At 43.0% G+C, this 19,080-nt stretch overlaps 1 protein-coding gene across 1 annotated transcript in view; it reads right to left on the bottom strand.

The window, feature by feature from the left end:
* Positions 1–19,080, bottom strand: part of DNAH8 (dynein axonemal heavy chain 8) — a 567,023-nt gene that overhangs the window by 369,955 nt on the left and 177,988 nt on the right. Inside the window, 3 exon segments of the mRNA XM_030557275.1 lie at positions 7,779–7,905; positions 14,178–14,371; positions 18,153–18,348. Of these exon segments, the coding sequence (XP_030413135.1) occupies positions 7,779–7,905; positions 14,178–14,371; positions 18,153–18,348 (517 nt within the window).

The raw sequence follows: 19,080 nt of genomic DNA, 5'->3' as shown, positions 1-19,080 counted from the left end.
TTGGTGGGAATGCGTACATGAGTGCTGCATCCCATTTGATGAAGAAGGCATCCCCTAGTGACTAGGGTGCTATAAAGGAGGCACTTGTGGTTCATTTCAGATGCAAAGAGATCTACAGATGAAGATTCTCATTTCTGAAATATTGACTGGAGGACACTGTCGTGTATTTCCCATTCGTGTTCCTGGAGATATGTCTGTTTAGCATGTTCTCTGTTATGTTCTGGCACCCAGGGAGGTAAGATGACAAGATGGTTATTTTGTTGTGTATGCACCAGCTCCATAGTTTAATGGCTTCAATGCATAATGAATGGGAGCAAGCTCATCTTTCGTGATTGATATAGAACACACATTGGTCAGTATCTGGATTGACTCATTCCGTATGATCGGAAGGAAGTGTCTGCATGCATTTTATACCACCCAGAGCTCTAGGAGATTAATGTGAAGTTGGGCTTCCATTGGTGACCACCTGTTTTGTACAGTGTGCTGGTCCAGGTGAGCGCCCCAGCCTAGCAATGATGCATCCATCGTAATTATTAGTGACAGTGGATCCTGTTGGAAATGGATCGCTATGCAGATATTTTCTAGTTTCGTCCATCACTTTAGGGATACAATGACTCTTGATGGTATTGTTACTCTTTTGTTTAGACTGTGTTAGATGGGGATGTATACTGAGCTCAGCCAGCCCTATAGGCAATGCATATGCAATCTCATGTGTCTTACCACAAACGTTATGTCCTAATATGACCGCATATGACCTAATAGTTGTAGGCAGGTTCTGGCAGACATTTGAGGGCTGGTGACAGTCGTGATGAGGTTGTTTAGTGCTAAAATCTGGGGCCAAGTAACGATGCTCTGGCCTGTATAGAATTGAGATAGGCCTCAATGAATTCCAGTTGTTGCACTAGGGTTAGGGCTGATTTTTGTACATTTATTTGCAACTCCATGGTCTGGAACATGTTCTGCACCATGTTTGTCTTTTCTTTCTTAGTCATAGCTTTCAGTAGACAGTCGTTAAGGTATGAGAAGATCATTACCGACTGTTTTCGCAAGTGGACTGCCACTACTGCAAGGGTTTTGGGAAAAAATTTGTGGGGCACTGGAGAGGCAAAAGGGTAGTACTCTGTCCTGGTAATGACTGGTTCCCACTGTGAATCATAGAAAGCGCCTGTGCGCAAGATGTATGGTAATATGGAAATAAGCATCTTGAAAGTGAGTGCTGAAAACCAACCCCCATGTCTAACGCTGGTATAATCGTGGCCAGTGTGACCATTTTCAATCTGTGGATTCGCACAAATTTGTTGAGCTTCTGAAGGTCCAAGATGGGTTTCTTTTTGGTGAGAAAATAATGGGAGTAAAAACCCTTCCCTCTGTATTGAGTTGGAACTTGCTCCATAGAATCCAATTGTAGAAGATGGTTCACTTTTTATTGTACCATGTGCTCATGAGAAGGGTTCCTGAAGAGGGATGGGGAAGAGGGTAAGGTAGTAGGGTGGAAAAGAAAGTGGATGGTGTAGCCTGATCTTATGATCTCCAGTATCCATTGATCCATTGTTATTGCTGCCCAGGCATGGAAGAATGGGTGCAGGCGGTGGCCAAAATGGTGGGTTGAAGTAGTTGATAACACCATGTTGCGAGGGAGGTTGTTCAGACCCTTGACCAAAACTTCAAAACAGTTGTTTGGTCGTGGTTGTTTGTGAAGTTGAGGACTGATTTTGAGGGGTCCTGAGTCTTTGAGGCCATTATTTGTTCCTGTTAGGTTCGAATTGTCATTTTTGTGGATGGGGGAATGAGATACCCTTTTGGTACAGTTGGTACCGACGCCTTCTGGTAAGTGGCATGCTTATACCTAAAGTGCACAAGGACCTGTGAGTCCTTCACTGAGTGAAGGGCATTGTCTGTTTTTGTGGATGGGTAGATCTTCAACCTTGAGTTGCAGCTCTTTCAGGATACCGGACGACTGCAACCATGAGACCCTGCACATTACTACACCCATGGCCGTCATTCTTTCAGTTGCGTCTGCTTCGTCCATAGAGGCCTGTAGGGCTTTTTGGACAATTAGCTGTCCCTCCATCATTATGGCTTTGAACTGTGGTCATTTTTCTTCTGGTAAGTCCTCAATAAATTCTTGAAGCTTACCATAATTGTCAAAGTTATATTTGGTTAGGAGAGCTGAGTAATTGGCAACCTGGAATGTAGCATAGCTGACGAGTACACTTTTTGGCTAAAAAGGTCTAAACAGTTATGTTCTTTGTCCTGGGGAGTGGAACAAAATTGGGGTTGTTTGCTGCAGCGGTTGGCAGCTTCCACAACTAGGGAATTAGGTTGCAGATGTGAAAAAAGGAAGTTGATCCTTTTAGCTGGGACAAAGTATTTTCTGTCTGCTCTTTTGCTGGTAGGCAGTATTGTCGAAGGCCTCTGCCAAATGTTCTCCACCGGTACCATTATTGCATCATTTATTGGTAGTGCTATTTTAGATTATGCAGATGTGTGTAGGATTTCCAACAGCTTGTGGTGGTTTTCTTGCATCTCCTTCAGCAGTATGTCTTGGCTGGCAGCTACTCTTTTACAGAGTTCCTGGAATTGTTTCAGGTCACCCACTGTGGTTGGAGGCAGTGGCATTACTGCTTCATTGGGGAAGAGGATGAGTTGTGGGCTGGTGAAATGCTGTCTTGGTCTGTGTCTTCTTCTCTCTCTTCTGATAAGCCCTCTGGTGCCTCTGATGTCTCACAGCTTAGAGATGATGGAGCTGATCGGATTTCGCCCCTGGCTGGAGTCAGGGGTCTGGTGTAGTCAGCCCTATACACCACCCATGAGTCCCAGGGGGACCACTGCATTGGAAAGGGCATCACTGGACAGATGCAGGGTTCCTCATACCATTGCTGCATTCCATGACTCTGACGGGTCTTAGTTTTCATTGCTTCCCATAGAGGTCTATGTTCTGTGGGAGAGGAGTGTTAGGAGGAGAAGGGGTTCCCATGTAAATCGTCATCATCATCATCACTGGAGATGGGTGGGGGAACAGGTAAGGGGTATCTGCTCCAATATTCAGCCTGGAGATCTATCAGAGCCGAGATGGGATGATTGTGGCACTGAAGAGACTGTAATGTATCTGTGTTGCAGAAACTGTTGCGGAGCCGCCTGTTTTGGTGCCAATGGTGCCACTGTTGTAGATTTGGTCAGTGCTGTGACCGATTTACATGTAGCCTTCATCAGGACAGTCGGTGCCATTCTCGGTCTGTCAGTCAGTGCCGATGACTCCGTCAGTGCTGGCAGCATTGCCAACGGTATGGGTCTCGGTACTGTGTCAAGCACTGGGGTGGTTGGTGCTGTAGAGGAGGAGGCGCATCTGTGACTCGACTCCTTATCGGTGCGGTGAGGCTCTGCAGAGGTCCGTGAGGGGACAGTGCAGAGGTGCCCAGAGCCTCAAAAGTGCTAACTCTAGCTGAGCTCAGCGCCAAGGACAGCGACCTCACTGGGGACCTCTTCTTTTATTGCCTTTCCCTGTGAGGGGAGTTCATGGCTCACTTCCTAGAAACTCTGGAAGACTGAGCACTTTCTTTAGCAGAGGTTTTGCCCAGGGAGCCATTTGCTGATGTTGGTCCCATATCATTAGGCTGAAGGGACTTTACCATTAAGATCATTTTGAGGTGAAGGTCTTTGTTGCATAGTGCCCTGGCTTTCAGGTTACTACAGTGGACACTTTTTGTAGGGACATGTGTCTCCTCCAAACATCGGACACACATAGAGTGGCCATCAGAGACTGGCATTGCCTCACAGCAAGAGTCACATCTTTTAAAGCCTGGAGAACCAGATATCATGACTGTTAAGAGTTCAACATTGGTGAAGGGGAAAATAACAATAAAAAAAGTTTGGTATATTTTCTTTTTGTTTTGGAAAAAGGTATCTAAACTAAACAAGACGTATTAAACTACTGCTAACTTATTTCTTTCTAGATTTAACAAAGAGGTAGCACTGCCACTGAGCTCTGTCTTCAGCCAAGGACAGTTCAGAAGGAACCGAAAGAGTCGGGTTGTGTGCAAGCTAGATGAGGCGCCAATGGCATGTGCGCCGTGACTGAGCTTTGCTACTGAAAATCTCTGATCTATGGCACAGGGATGCACCAACACCTGAAGTGGAGCACCCACAGGGACACTACTCAAAGAACAAAAGCTTCCTCTACAAGTTTTTATATTAGAAAAACTGATTTAAACAGCTGAGATAAAACACTGATCTTGTTTCTTCTGACCATCTGTGAATCATAAAGGGAAGAGAGCTGACTTTTCCTTCTGTTTCCTTTGGACGGATGTGATGAAGAGCTTTGGAAGGACTCAAGTTAAGGACTTGACAAGATCTGTAAGCATAGCCCCCTTTGACTATAGATATCACTCTCAGGACAGAGGTAACTTCTTCCACTCCCTCAAATATAAGCAGAATGTGATCCTCAAAAAGAAAGGAGGGCTTGATTCAACACTTTCCTTGAAAAATAGTATAGAGTGAGCAGGATGACTGAATAGTTTGCAAGTTGTGTTGCATCAGAACTCTCCCTTGAGATAATAAGACAACTGAAATTTGAGACGAATTTTGTTTGGAAATCTAAAAAATGAAAATTTACCATACGAGGTTCTGCTCGAAGCTCCAGATTTTTCTTATTCGTCACATGGAAGGGTCCCTAAGATCCAGGCTGTAGTAAGATGAGGCCTTGAAACATAAACCCTTGTATCAGAGGTGCGGTATGAGGCCTAAGGCCTGAACTAAAGTAATGGTCAAGACTTTGTTAACATAAAAATTGTGTATGTTAACATAAAGAAACATTAAACTGTGAGCAAGAGTTAGGCTCTGCTCAGAGTCTGGCAAGGAGAGGGCTAATGTTGCAAAAATACACATACCTAAAAGGTACTGGACACTAGAGATATAAACATCTGCCAGGATAGTACCAAGAAAACGCCAATACTTGCACATTCCACACAGATAACAAGGAACACACTGACCCATCTTAAAGACAGGGGCAAAAGGGTAATATGATGGATAGAAATGTTTGTTCAAACTAACATGTACAAGGTGAGAGGTGGCACCCTAACACATAGAGGGGTTGTACCTCAATAGGAGATGGACAGGATCTTAAATGAGGCCCTTTCACATCTGTCTGTATTGTAAGCTCCCATAATGGTAAGCCTTCCATGATCACTTTCAGAGAGAGAGAGAGATCATACACTCCAAGGAGATTCTGGAAGACTGGAGCTGCAGTCATGCAACAGAAAGGCATTTGGAGGCATAGTGAGCAGCCTTAATGAAAGCCTCCAATAGTGTACAAAGCTGTAGTTCGTGTTGCTGGTATGCACACAAGAATAATCCATATTTGACTATGCTGAAATTTCTGACCCCAGTGGTGTCAGCCAAAGGCGATGCTGGCATCAGCAAGGGATATCTGTGTGATGGGTTGGAGCACAGAAATCCCCTTGGGAACTGCCAACTGATGTGCCAAGACTACTTCTGTCCTTGCTTTCCCTGCCAACTTGGGTCTCCAGCACCCTGTCTTGTTGAGCCAGACATGCCAGTCTGCTCCTACACAGATCCAGCATCTGAATCACGTGCCCCAAAGCTGCAGACTTAACTGAAAGCAATTTAAGAAGTGTTCCTGTCTTTAACACTCAGATGCCCAACTCCCAACGGGGTCCAAACCCCAAATAAATTCCGTTTTACCCGGTATAAAGCTTATATAAGGTAAACTCATAAATTGTTCACTCTCTATAACATTGATAGAGAGGTATGCACAGCTGTTCTCCCTCCCCCCAGTTATTAATACATAATCTGGGTTAATTAAAAAGCAAAAAGTTATTTTATTAAATACAGAAAGTAGGATTTAAGTGGTTCCAAGTAACAGCAGGCAGAACAAAGTGAATTACCAAGTAAAATAAAATAAAACACACAAACCTAAGCCTAATACAGTAATAAAACTAAATACAGATGAAATCTCCCCCTCAGAGATGTTTCAATAGGTTTCTTTCACAGACTGGATGACTTCCTAGTCTGGGCACAATCCTTTCCCCTGGTACAGCCCTTGTTCCAGCTCAGGTGGCAGCTAGGGGATTCCTCATGATGGCTGGCCCCCTTTGTTCTGTTCCACCCACTTATATATCTTTTGCATAAGGAAGGAATCCTTTATCCCTCTCTCGGTTCCCACCCCTTCCTTCTCAATGGAAAAGCACCAGGTTAAGGATGAATTCCAGTTCAGATGACATGATCACATGTCACTGTAAGACTTCATTTCCCACTTGCCAGCACGCACATATACAGGAAGACTTACAAGTAAAACAGAACCATCTACAGTCAATTGTCCTGGTTGATGGGAGCCATCAAGATTCTAAACCACCATTATTGGCCCACCCTTTGCATAATTACAATAGGCCCTCAGAGTTATATTTCATATTTCTAGTTTCTTATACAAGAGTGATACATTTATACAAATAGGATGACCACACTCAGTAGATTATAAGCTTTGTAATGATACCTTATGAGACCTTTTGCATGAAGCATATTCCAGTTACATTATATTCACACTAATTAGCATATTTTTATAAAATCATATAGAGTGCAATGTCACAATCTGAAGCTCACATTCATTGAAGGAGGTGAGGAAACAAAACAATGTGTCTTCTTTTTCAGCTTATAACCCTGTTACAGACCAGAATGCCTCCTCTTCTGCAACTTCTTGATCCAAGGGGTTTCAGCAGGGAATTTGGAGCCAAAGTCTTGATGCCAGTCAGTACTAATGATGTTGGTGCCAGCTGGGTACTCAACTCTGATGAGGGCTTCTTCTGCCTCGCACAGTGCCAAGAAGCCTTTGTCCAGCATTAGTGGTGCTTCGCAGAAAAGTTCAACAACAGAGGATGGTCTTGGAGAGCAGATCTCAGACCTGACATGCAGGAAAGTACCAAGATGGATAGGCCTCTTTTGGGAAAACCTCACCACAGAGGCTGGCTTTACTACTCCCAATGGAACAGCTGCATTAGCCATTGTTGTAGGCTCTAGAAACCATGTACACCAAAGGAATCAAACATCTCCCTCCAGGCACAGGGAGTAAAGGCACAGCAAATTGCACATGAGGACACAGAAGGGGTCTCACCCAGGTATATAAGGCATCTAACATAGGAGTCCATCTCAGGAATTATCATTGACCAGGATATACAGTTTTTAAAGCTCCTATGGGTAGGGCCCCACCAAATTCACAGCCATGAAAAATGCATCATGGACCATGAAATCTAGTTTCTCCACCATGAAATCTGGTGCTCTTTTGTGTGCTTTTACCCTATACTATAAAGATTTCACTGGGGAGACCAGCTTTTCTCAAATTGGGGGCCCTGATCCAAAAGGGAGCTGCAAGGGGGTCACAAGATTATTTTAGGGGAGTCATGGTATTGCTACTCTTACTTCTGCACTGCCTTAAGAGCCAGGTGTCTGGCAGGGCAGCTGTTGGCTGGGCGCCCAGCTCTGAAAGTGGCACTCTGAGAGCAGCAGCACAGAAGTAATAGTAGCAGCACCGCAACCCCTCCTTGAGGACCTCCTCACTTCCAACTCCTTTTTGGTCAGGACCTCTTCAATCATAACACCATCAAATTTCAGATTTAAATACCTGAAATAACGAAATTTATGATTTTTAAAATCCTATGACTGTGAAATTGACCGACATGGACAACAAATTTGGTAAGGCCCTAAATATAAATATTATATTCATTTATTATATTATATTATGTACAAAGAAAAAAGAGAAATTTTCTTACCTGTATGTAATTCAATTGGACCTACAAGAATAGTAGGTTTTAAATCCTCAATCTCTTGTTCAAAAGTAGCATAATGAAGAATTTCTGCTCTGATTTCAGTCAGAGAGGGACTGTTAGCCAGAAATTGCTGTGGGTAGTTTAAACTCTCAGTTAATAAATGGTCTTTTTATCTCACCAGTAAAACAAATCTTAATATTATATATCACATTTTGAATGTGTAAAAGTTCTGAACCTAAAAGGCCAAATTTTGAACTCCCTGCAGTAATGGGGTGTTCACCCCACATTAGCCCTGAAGGGGTTAAGGTGGTCAAGGAGGAGACACTTAACCTTTACAGTTACACCTGACAGGAGACTCAGGGAATTATAAGTATTAATTGCAGATGAAGTCCAGCTGAGGGAGAAGATGGAAAATGATTAGAGGAGGTTTGCAATAGCAGGAGGATGCAGGGAGAGACTCTGAAGTCATTCTCCAGGAGCAGAGGTGGGGAGGAGGAAAACCATGGGGAAAATAAGCCCTGGAATTCGAGCCTTGGAAGAAGGGTCAACCCCAGAGAAGTTGTGAGGAAAGAAACTCTAAGAAGGCTGGGATAGAAAGAAGCCCAGGGAAACATCTGCAAAGATGGGGACTGTATAGACTTAAGCAGCTGTTTCCCTGGGCTCTTTCATACCCTACCTTCTCAGGCTTTCCTTCTCCACCCCTTTAGGTAAACCCCCATCCCTTAGGGTCAGGATCCCAGAGCTTCTGCTCCACCCTGAGATTTCTTCTTCTCTCCTGACTAGACCCAGAGAGTGACTGCAGACTTCCACATTGCAGCCCTCTTCTGCTCTCACATCCTGGCTTTACACAAGGCTTATCTACTTCTGCCCAGATGGGCTCAATCTTCAATTAGTGCTTGTTTGTTAAGCCTAAATTTCCCTCCAGGTGCAGTTTTCTAGTTTAATTGGCCCCTATTGGGCACCTTTGCTCCTTTAGGGCTAGTAAGAGATAAACACTCCATCATAACCACACAATGAAAGAGCTGCATCAAATAGCTGTGTGCTTCCCACAACTGTATGGACAAATTGAGTAATTCCATGCACAAGTATCAGTATGTACATGCAACTATAGGATTTTGTCCTGCAACTGTCTATGTGCTTGGTTTTACCATTACACGGGCCTTTGAAAATTTGGTCCTCAGCACATTAAAATAGCAAATTATATATTCATTGTTGTTGTGGATGTATTAATTATCTAGAATTTCTTCTTAGACTATAAATCTTAGAGTAAATATGTAATTTTTGATGTGCAGCTGGGCACATAATTACTGTTTTGTTTTAAAAAAGGGAAAAAACCAAGGCAGAGCTATAAAATAACTCAGTGTTAGCCAATGTACACCATACTGTTATGTCATATTTTAGCACAAAATTCTGCTTGAAAGATTTTACTTTTAGAATCCTGAAGACAAGCATACTCCAACTCTTCTCTTGAAGTGGCCCCAACTCCTTCTCACTGCTGAGTGTCCCACCTTTCCCTCCTCTGTCTTGACTGAGTATCAAGGGATGAAAGCTCCTTCCTCTACTCCCAGTCTCTTATCTGAGTACAGATCAACTTTAGGCTCCGTGCCAGCCTCTCTTTCTCAATATACTCTCCGTATGTCTGACACCTCTCTTTTGCAGGTTCCTTCCATGAAAATGCATACAGGACAGGCAGTGAGGGGAAGCTGGACATACTGAGAAGGCAAGCTGCATGAACTACAGTTACTGTAAGGGAAGTAACCATTTCTTCTTCAAGCTTGTCTACATATATTCCACTCTTGGAGTCTCATAAGCGGTGATCTGATGCAAGGAGATGGGTGCTCAGAATCTGTGTAAAGATTGTACTACAGCTCTGCCAAAAGAAGCATCAGACCTTGATGATTCTATTATGGAATTTTTTGCTGTTGTTGATTTTCAGGCCTAACTCAAGAAAGTGTCAGATAATTTGATGAACGGAATTCTCCACTTGTTGATATTATTTCCCTCGGACCAGGGTTACTGTTACTCCTCATTTCTGAGATGAGACACTAACACTGATAAGCATTTGGTGCCGCTCAGTGTTGTCAATAGTCTAAAGTGTAGAACCCTGAATTGGTAGTGAGCCTCTCCTTGAAACCTTTGGCATTTTCTATGAGAGATGTGACTGGAGATATGGAAGTATGCATCTTGCAAAGCAAGAGTTACAATCCAGTCCTGTGGATCTAGCAATGAAATTATGGAGCCCTTAGTTAGCACTTTGAAGTTCAAGTGGCAAAAGAAGGTGTCATATTTGGATGTTGTGTGTTCCTCTTCTGTGCTGCCACAACCACTATGGAACCAAGTATAGGTGCGCAGATAGGTATACAAATCCAGTGGACAGTACCTGGTACCTCTTCTCCTCTTTCTCAGAGGTTGGTGCAATAGATGCCAAAGTTTGGCAGATGTTTTTTGTCATTAAGAGCTAGCAGTAGCTGACCAGGCATGGAAGCATGCAGTATATCAAAGAGATTGTGGGAGCTCTCTTCTAGTATGTCCCCAGGTATTTAGAGAGACTCCTCAATATGGCAGATTAAGTCCTCAAAGTTCTTAGTCATCCAACTGGTTTGGTGTGGATGGAACCACTGCTTCGTCTGGGACAATGATGAGATGCCAGCTGATATAGTGTGTTCCTCCACAGAAGGAAGTTCCTCTCAGAAATTTTCTCTGTATGCTCAGTCTGACATATAGGAATCTCAGCTACTTAGCTCCTGGAAAAGGAAAAGGGAGGTGTTCCTAACCCTAGACGGAAGTTCAGAAGAGGGCGTTATCTGGCATTGTGTAAGCCCCAACGACTTCAAAAAGGTCATGAAGGCATGCAGTAAGGAAAGGGATCTGGAGGTCAAAGTGGAGTGAATCAGGAATTATGTTTTTCCCTGTAAATACTTAATGTATGTGGTGAATAGGAGGCCCTTGATTTCCTCTTGATGCATAAGGCTCCCATGAATGAAACCTTGGGGAGTATATACAGGACCCTTCCCTGGTATTTCAGAATCAGAAAGGAGGATCTAACCTAGCCAGGATTCCAGGGAGCATCATGGAATCCGTCTTGCTTGGTGATGAAGATGTGCTCATGCAGCAGTGATAGTCAGTGCCATAGCTGAGATTTTCAGCAGAGTGGAGAGTAACAGAGTCTGGCTCTGCTGTTACCTGGGGATCTCCTGCTCCATACATGATTAAAGTACTGAGAAAGATGATGTCATGCAAACTGGTGCAGAGGTTGTCTCAGTCCCTGAGACAGTCTTAAGAGTACAGTGCAATGAGCTCTCAGGGCTCCAGCAATATCCAATTTGGATTGTGGTGTTCTCACTGTGTGAGAGTGATGAAGCAATTTCAGCCTTCTTTTTGGTCAGGTCTGCAGAAAGGTATCTGACTTTACATTTGCCAGAGGAGTGATGCTCCTTTCTCCCACAGCCCTACCAGGGTCCATAGTCAGAGGTGGATTAAGATACATTGGGGCCCTGGGCTCAAAGAACATTTGAGCCCCCCACAACCTCCCTCCCGCTATGGAGCCTTGCCCCCTGCCTGATCACCAGTTGGCAAGACCCAACAGGATAATACCCAGTTTTGACAAAAAGGAGCTTGGGGAGGGGTGAGCAGCGGCAATTGAGAGTGGTGGTGGTGAGCGGTGGGGCTCGGGCCAGCCCTGCACAAGGGAGGAGGGGTACTTCAGCGAGTGGCTTGGGCCAGCCCTGCATGGGGGATGGGAGAGGCGCTTGGACCAGCTCAGCGAGTAAGGGGAAGGGAGAGGGGTTCAGGTGAGCTATGTCCCTCATGGGAAAGAGGGGCTTGGGTGAGTGGGCTCCCTCATGCAGGGGGAGGAGGAAAAGGGGCTCAGATCAGCTCCACGCCTGGGAGGGAAGTGGGAAAGGAAGAGAGACTGGGGTGAGCTCTGTGCCTTAGGGGACTAAGGGAGAGGTGCTCAGGTGAGTGTGTCTCCATCCCAGCACCAAGCAGGAGAGGAGGGCTTGGTCCAGTCAGACACAGGGGCCAGGGGAGGGAGGGGAGCCTTGGTCCATCGTGTCACAGGGACAGACAAGGGCCACCTCAGCTGCTCAGCCAGCACGGCCTAGGAGCGGAGGGAATATGGATTGCTAGCTACAGGCTGGGCGATCTTGATTACCACTTCAAAAGTTTTTTTCTCTTACTTAATTGGCCTCTCAGAGTTGGTAAGACAACTCCCACCTTTTCATGCTCTCTGTATGTGTACATATATCTCCTCCATATATGTTCCATTCTATGCATCCGCAGAAGTGGGCTGTAGCCCACGAAAGCTTATGCTCAAATGAATTTGTTAGTCTCTAAGGTGCCACAAGTACTCCTGTTCTTTTTTCTGTAAAATATGCTTTAATCAAATACAAGTTACTCAGCACAATGCAAGGGTAAGGTTTGATAACTTGCATTATATAGAAGGTTAGACTAGATGATCTAATGATCCTTCTGGCCTTAAAATCTAATAATGTTAATTACATCAATGAACAGACCAGAACTGAAGAACAGGGTTAACAAGCTAGCATATAACAGGGCAGAGAACCAAAGACAACTGCAGAGACTATGCAACAGTGTGGAACTACCTAAATCTACCTCGCCTAATTATAAAAACAGAGAAAACACAAAAAATAGCTCAGTACAAATGGTTATTTTAGAGATTTTTAAAATGAAAAGCCAATGAAAGATTGAATGTGAAGACTGGAGCTTCTGACCTTATGTTGACAGGGGTGAGGAGGAGCTAAATGACAGCTGGGGCTAGGTACATTCATGGTTCCAGAGGACACTGCCTTTCCAAGAGTTCTATCTGAATGCATCTGGAAGCATCTGTCTCCCAAAGTAGGAGCCCATACTTGCAATACACAAAGCAGAAACAATAGCAGTTCAGTCTTATTTATATCCCTTTCTCTAGCTGCTCCCACTTTTGTGCTTTTTTCAAGGAACATTCTTACAAAATATTATTTTATCAAGAAATATATATCCCTCTCTAACATTAAGCATGCTAGGTGCCACAAAATTCTGGACATAAATACTCAGAGTAGTTTAATTAATTGCAGTATTTGAGGTATTTTTAATTCTAAGTATAATTAACCGAAAATGCAATCGTAAAAGTAAATGTCATGGTAAAAGAATATTATGCTGCAGTAAATTTCCATTTTTAGTGCTGCTCACCATAATATCAGAAACTGAACTTCTGGCACCCACATTCCCAATGTGTGGCTAGGGAATTCTCATAATTATAGTGCTATAAAGCCATTAAGGGTATATCTACACTGCAATTAAACATCCATGCCTGAATTATGACCAGCTGACTCAGGCTCACGCTACTGGGCTGTAAAATTGCAGTGTAGACTTTTGAGCTTGGGCTGGAGCCAAAGCTTTGGGACCCTGCAAAGGGGGAGGGTCCCAGAGCCTAGGCTCCATCCTGAGCCTGAACTGCAATTTTACAACCCCGCACCTCAAACCTCATGAGCCCGAGTCAGCTGACACAAGCCAGTCGTGGGTGTTTAATCGCAGTGTAAATATACCCTAACTCACCTCACTTGTGGGGTGCTCCTACTTAGGAAAAATACAATATATATAGTTTATTCCTGTTGCTGTAAGGTCATAGTGATTTCTTTCAGCTGTTAATCAATTTATTTCCACATCCTTTTCCTCCAATCTTCTTTAGTTGTTTTCTTATTTCAGAAGATGAAGAGACTTATAGAGTAGTGGTTCTCAACCTTTCCAGAGTACTATATCCCTTTCAGGAGTCTGATTTGTCTTATGTACCCCAAGTTTCACCTCACTTAAAAACTACTTGCTTATAAAATCAGACATAAAAATACAAAAGTGTCAAAATACATTATTACTGAAAAATGGCTTACATTCTCATTTTTGCCATATAATTATAAAATAAAACCCCCTGGAATACAAATATTTTACTTACATTTCAGTGTGATATTGAGCCAGTTTTTCACTTGTGAGCCTTGTCATTCAGTGGCCAGATGGCAGCGGTATTGTATTGCCCCCCTTATTTCTGCGCTGCTGCTGACGGCAGTACTGCCTTCAGAGCTGGGCGTTCAGAAAGCAGTGGCTGCTGGCCAGGGCGTTCAAGTTGTTTGTGGCAAGGGAGGACTATTTTTTTTAATCCTGCTTCCAACCCACCCCATAATACCCTTTTCCACCCGCTCCCGCCTTGTTTGTTGAATTTTTATCCTGCTCCTGGTATTATGGCAGTGGGTCCGGTGAGACCTGTGGGACCCCTGTCCCACTGCACGGCTCTAGATCCTGTCGTAAAACTAGGCAAAAATCTAGATGAGTTGACATACCCCCTGGAAGACCTCTGTGTACCCCTGTTATAGAGGATATTCCTCTAGAAATGCTCATCAATAAATTTACCTGAACTTTAGCATCTCTGTCTTCTGTCCACAGAACCTTATATTTGTGAAAGTCTTGCAGTGCTTCACTAGCTGCTTTTCTTACGGAATTTACAGATGAGGAGAGGAGCACAACTAGTTTAGAAATATCTTTGTGTTCTGCGACACCTGGATAAAAATTTCTTAGCTTTCTTACAGGAATCTCATCAAGTACTTCTGTAAAATAAACAATTTACATAAAAGTTAACAAACCATTAAAATCCACCTTCACATTTCCAAAAATATAAAACTATAATTTTCTCCCAATATATTTGTAACAAAACAGAAGACAAAAGAGTTAAACCAAAAATTGTGGAAGTTTCAAAATCTGTAATCTGTACTTCATTATTGCTTGGGCTGTTGCATCCCATTCCCCTATCCTCTATCTGTATGTTGCGTATTTGCATTTTAAATGTTCAGGGACTTTGTCTTCATTCTTCTTGTAAAGAGCACAGCTAGCACAGTTTTGATGTTATTTTATGTAAAGTGATATTTGTTAGGTTTGTTAAAACCATACATTTCAAATATTTAACCATACAAGCTCTCTCAAACAGTATGAGGTACTTTATGTCTTATATGTGATACCATTGTTATTTCATGAAAGACCTTTTTCTAAGCAAACTGTGCCAAAATATGTAGTTTAAGGAGCTGTAAATGTCACTTGTCGCCCAAGAGACTCATTTTAACTTCAATTTCTATATGTGAGAGGTTAGTACATACAAGTCCATTAGGGATGTCAAACGATTAAAAAAAAATTACAATTAATTGTGGGATTAAAAAAATAGTCAAGATTAATTGCAGTTTTAATCGCACTGTTGAACAATAATAGAATACTAATTGAAATTTATTATAAATATTTTGGATGTTTTCCTACCTTTTCAAATATATTGATTTCAATTACAACACAGAATACAACGTGTACAGTGCTCACCTTGTATTATTTTTTATTATAAATATTTGCACTGTAAAAAAGATAAAGAACATAACAGTATTTTTCAATTCACTTCATAAAAGTACTGTAGTTTAATCTCTTTATTGTGAAAGTGCAACTTAGAAATGTAGGGTGCTTTTTTACGTAACCACACTCAAAAAACAAAACAATGTAAAACTTTAGAGCCTGCAAGTCAAAGCATGTACGGACATATGAATTTTAGCATATCTGGCACATAAATACCTTACAACGCCAGTTACAACAGTGCCATGAGAATGCCTGTTCTCACTTTCAGGTGACATAATTAAGAAGCGGGCAGCATTATCTCTCATAAATGTAAAAAACCTTGTTTGTCTTAGCAATTGGCTGAACAAAGGGGAGGACAGAATGGACATGTAGGCTCTAAAGCTTTACATTGTTTTGGTTTTGAGTGAAATTATGTAACAAATAATAATTCTACATTTGCAAGATATTTCATGATAAAAGATTACACTACAGTACAAATATTTGTAATAAAAACAATAAGATAAAGTGAGCACTGTACACTTTTGTATTGTGTTGTAAATGAAATCAATATACTTGAAAATGTAGAAAAACATCTAAAAATATTTATAATAAATTTAAATTGGTATTTTATTATTAAGAGTATGATTTAAAATGTGATTAATCGCTATTTTTTAATCTAGTTAATTTGTTTTGCCTTAATCACATGCGTGAACTGTGATTAATCTGCAGCCCTAATTTACATACACTTGAACACAGTTTTAAAAGTGTGATTCCCAATATTTTTGTTGACAATTATTGTTATGATATTTTCTCATGTTTTCTTTAACAGAGTCAAAAATATTTTCATGAAGTAATCAGGGCCTGCCTTAGGGAAAATAGCACCCTGGACAAACTTGTATTTTGGCGCCCCTGACCCCAGCTGCCTTCCCCGGCTCTCTACCCTAACCCATCGCCCAAGCCCCCACTGCCTCTTCCCCCACCCCTCATTGCCCCAAACTCCCTTCTATGACCTCGCACTCCAGGCCCACCCTGCTTCTTGCCTCTTAACCAACGCACCACCCCAGCCCACATCATCCACACATATGGCCAATCCTTTCCTGCAGTGACTCACATCTGGATGCCACAGAGATGGGCATCATAGGAAACCCCACAGAAGTCACTTTGACTCCCCCAGCAAGTGTTACAGGGATTCCCTCATTTGGTCATTGAGCAAGACAGCCAAGACAATGCAGTATGCGGTCTTCTGCACTCTCACAGGGTGACAGGGCTCTGGGGCAGTGTCGTATTTCTCCTGCACCTCCCAAACTCTCCCACTCAGCACGGCATCCAGCTGCTCTGCCAGAGGGTTGGCAGCCAAAGGGGAGGTGCAGCTAGGGGCATAGGAAGGGGTCCCTGGGAGCTGGGACCACAGGGAGGGGTCCCCCAAGCTCTTGGAGCACAGAGAGGGGCCCCTGGGAGTTGGGTGAGCTGGGACGCAGAGGTGCAGGGAGGGGTCCCTTGGAAGATGGGGCAGCTGGTTGCTGGGGGAACAAGAAGCAGTCCCCTGGGAGCTGGGGGAGACTAGGAGCTGGGGGCACAGGGAAGGGGCCTCAGGAGCTGGAAGGGCTGGGAGATGGGGGCACAGAGAGGAGGTTCCCTGGCAGCTTTAGGAGGTTGGAATCTGGGGCACAGGGTCAGGACCCCGTAAGACTTACTGATCTCTCTGCTCTGCAGTTTTAATTCCCAGACCCTTCCTTTCCCATCCCAATCTAGAAGAGGCGGCAACTTCCAGCTCCAATTGGCTGGCTGAGACGCCACGCTCACATTCCATTGGGCTGAATGGCTTTCATTCAGGCCACTCATGAAAAGAGGAGGAGCAGGGCTGGGACAATCAAGGGGGAGAAAGGAGGAAAGGGTCTGGCTAGAAGTCGCAGAGTGCAGAGGCAGAACTTGGAACCAGCTTAGGAAACCACGCAGGGCAGCGAGCAGGTGGCCTCCACTCAGGAGCAGGGAAGCGTATGCAATGCTCCATGCCAGGCTGCACTCCGCAGGCAGCGAGGGGAAGCCCAAGCCCCTGGCCTATGCATCACAGTGCCCTCCTGGCTACAGCGCCCTGGGTGGGCACCCACATTGCCCTGCCCTAAGGCTGGCCCTGCAAGTAATGCTTTATGCATCCCTACATTCTCTCATATCATGACATATTATAATTGAACTCTTAAAATTCTGTGCAACATATGCCCCTCGTGAATTAAATGACAATCTAGTTGCCTATTTAAGTTACTTATATGGCCACCATCACCTCAGCATCGAAGCATCCCACAATCTTTAGCGTATTTATCCTTACTACACTCTTGTGAGTTACAGAAGTACTGCTATCCTGTATTTACAGATGCATATGTATACAGATGCATATATTACAGATGCAGAATTGAAGCACAGACAGAAAGCTTGTGATAGAGCAGGTTACTGAACCCAGGTCTCGTAAATCCTACCTAGTGACCTAACCACTCTAGCATCCTTCCTGTCTCTTAATAATGCTGGCAATTATTCTGCATATGTCCACTTTAGGAATGCAGATAATAATGAAATCTTTCAATTGTAATGGCAGTGACCTGAATCCTAATAACAGCACTGCTACTCATTCCCATGTTAACTGTCCAGTGAATGAAGTTTGCATAACTTTTTATTTTATCCAATAACATGATGGGCTACATTCTTCGGTACTAAGAAAGTAGGAGCAGTACGTAAAGGTAACACTAACAAGTTTATGTTGCTTGAGATTAAAGGGGAAATTTATACTGTGACAATATTTATATTATGCAATAGTTTATCTGATTATTGCTTAGTTTCTTACTACTTTCATGAGTTTGGAATAGCCACTTCTGTTAAATACATCTGTCTAAATTAAAGTACAAATAGGTAAGGTAATCCAAAAGAATATACATTAGGTCCCTTTCAAACCAAGTGAGAATAATCATGAAATATTCAGAAGCAAAGACATTTTATTAGAAGAAAAAAGTTAAAGTAAGCAAAAAGCCTTACTTTCTTCTTTTTTGGCTGCTTTCCCTGCTACCATACTGGGTGATGAAGAGACAATAGGTACATTTCTGTTCAGTAATATACTTGATTTTTGTAAGTGTTGCTGTCCCCAATGTGCGACTCCACGACTTACTTCCAACGTTAATTGGATCATGCGATTGATGACTTGCTGAATATCATCTAAACTAGGAACCATTACCTGCACAAAATATAAAAAATGTTGTTTAAATAAATGCACCATAACTTAATTTTCCAAGGGCTACATTGAGCCTTTCGTCATAGTCCCTGCTAAGGATGCTACATAGTTGTGCCACTCTGTAGAAGCTCGAAATGATTGTGACTCAGAAGCACTCCTCTGAATCACAATTGTCCCAAGCTCCTGTTTTACCCAGGGATGGACATATGTGACATTGCCCTATTGCTGGCCACAGAATATTACCTTTCTTGTGTCCAACTACACAGTGCCATTGCTGGTGCTGACCCCCACCCCTCCACCCTCAAAATTAAAGGATTGCACTGCCTGCCCAGGAATATTTCTGAAGTTGAGTGTCCTCACCAGCTACCTATTCTGTCTGGAGGAAGTTCATCCCCCCAACCAGTGTGAGATTTGTCAGACCTTCACACCCATGTATTGCCAAGACTGACAGACTAAGCTTCAGACCCTTCTAATTCAGGAGTAGCCATGAGAGAAGCTGAATTATCCAAGGTTCCTGGCTGGAATCCTTAAAGGAGCTGACAAAGACAGATACAGGTTCAAAAACCTTCACTTCTGGATTTGCAAAACTTAAATCAACTTCTTCAGCATCATTACCAGGAGCAAGACCTTTTCTGAAAATGTCCTGTAGTGTCACAATGCAATAATCATACAATTATGATTAAGGCATATTCATGTTTTTGGTCCCAGATTTGATTAAATTTATTTTTAAAGACA

This window comes from Gopherus evgoodei, chromosome 3 (assembly GCF_007399415.2).
Source record: "Gopherus evgoodei ecotype Sinaloan lineage chromosome 3, rGopEvg1_v1.p, whole genome shotgun sequence".
Taxonomy (NCBI): domain Eukaryota; kingdom Metazoa; phylum Chordata; order Testudines; family Testudinidae; genus Gopherus; species Gopherus evgoodei.
Note: the sequence above shows the minus strand (reverse complement) of the source record. Positions and strands in the feature narration are given on the sequence as shown.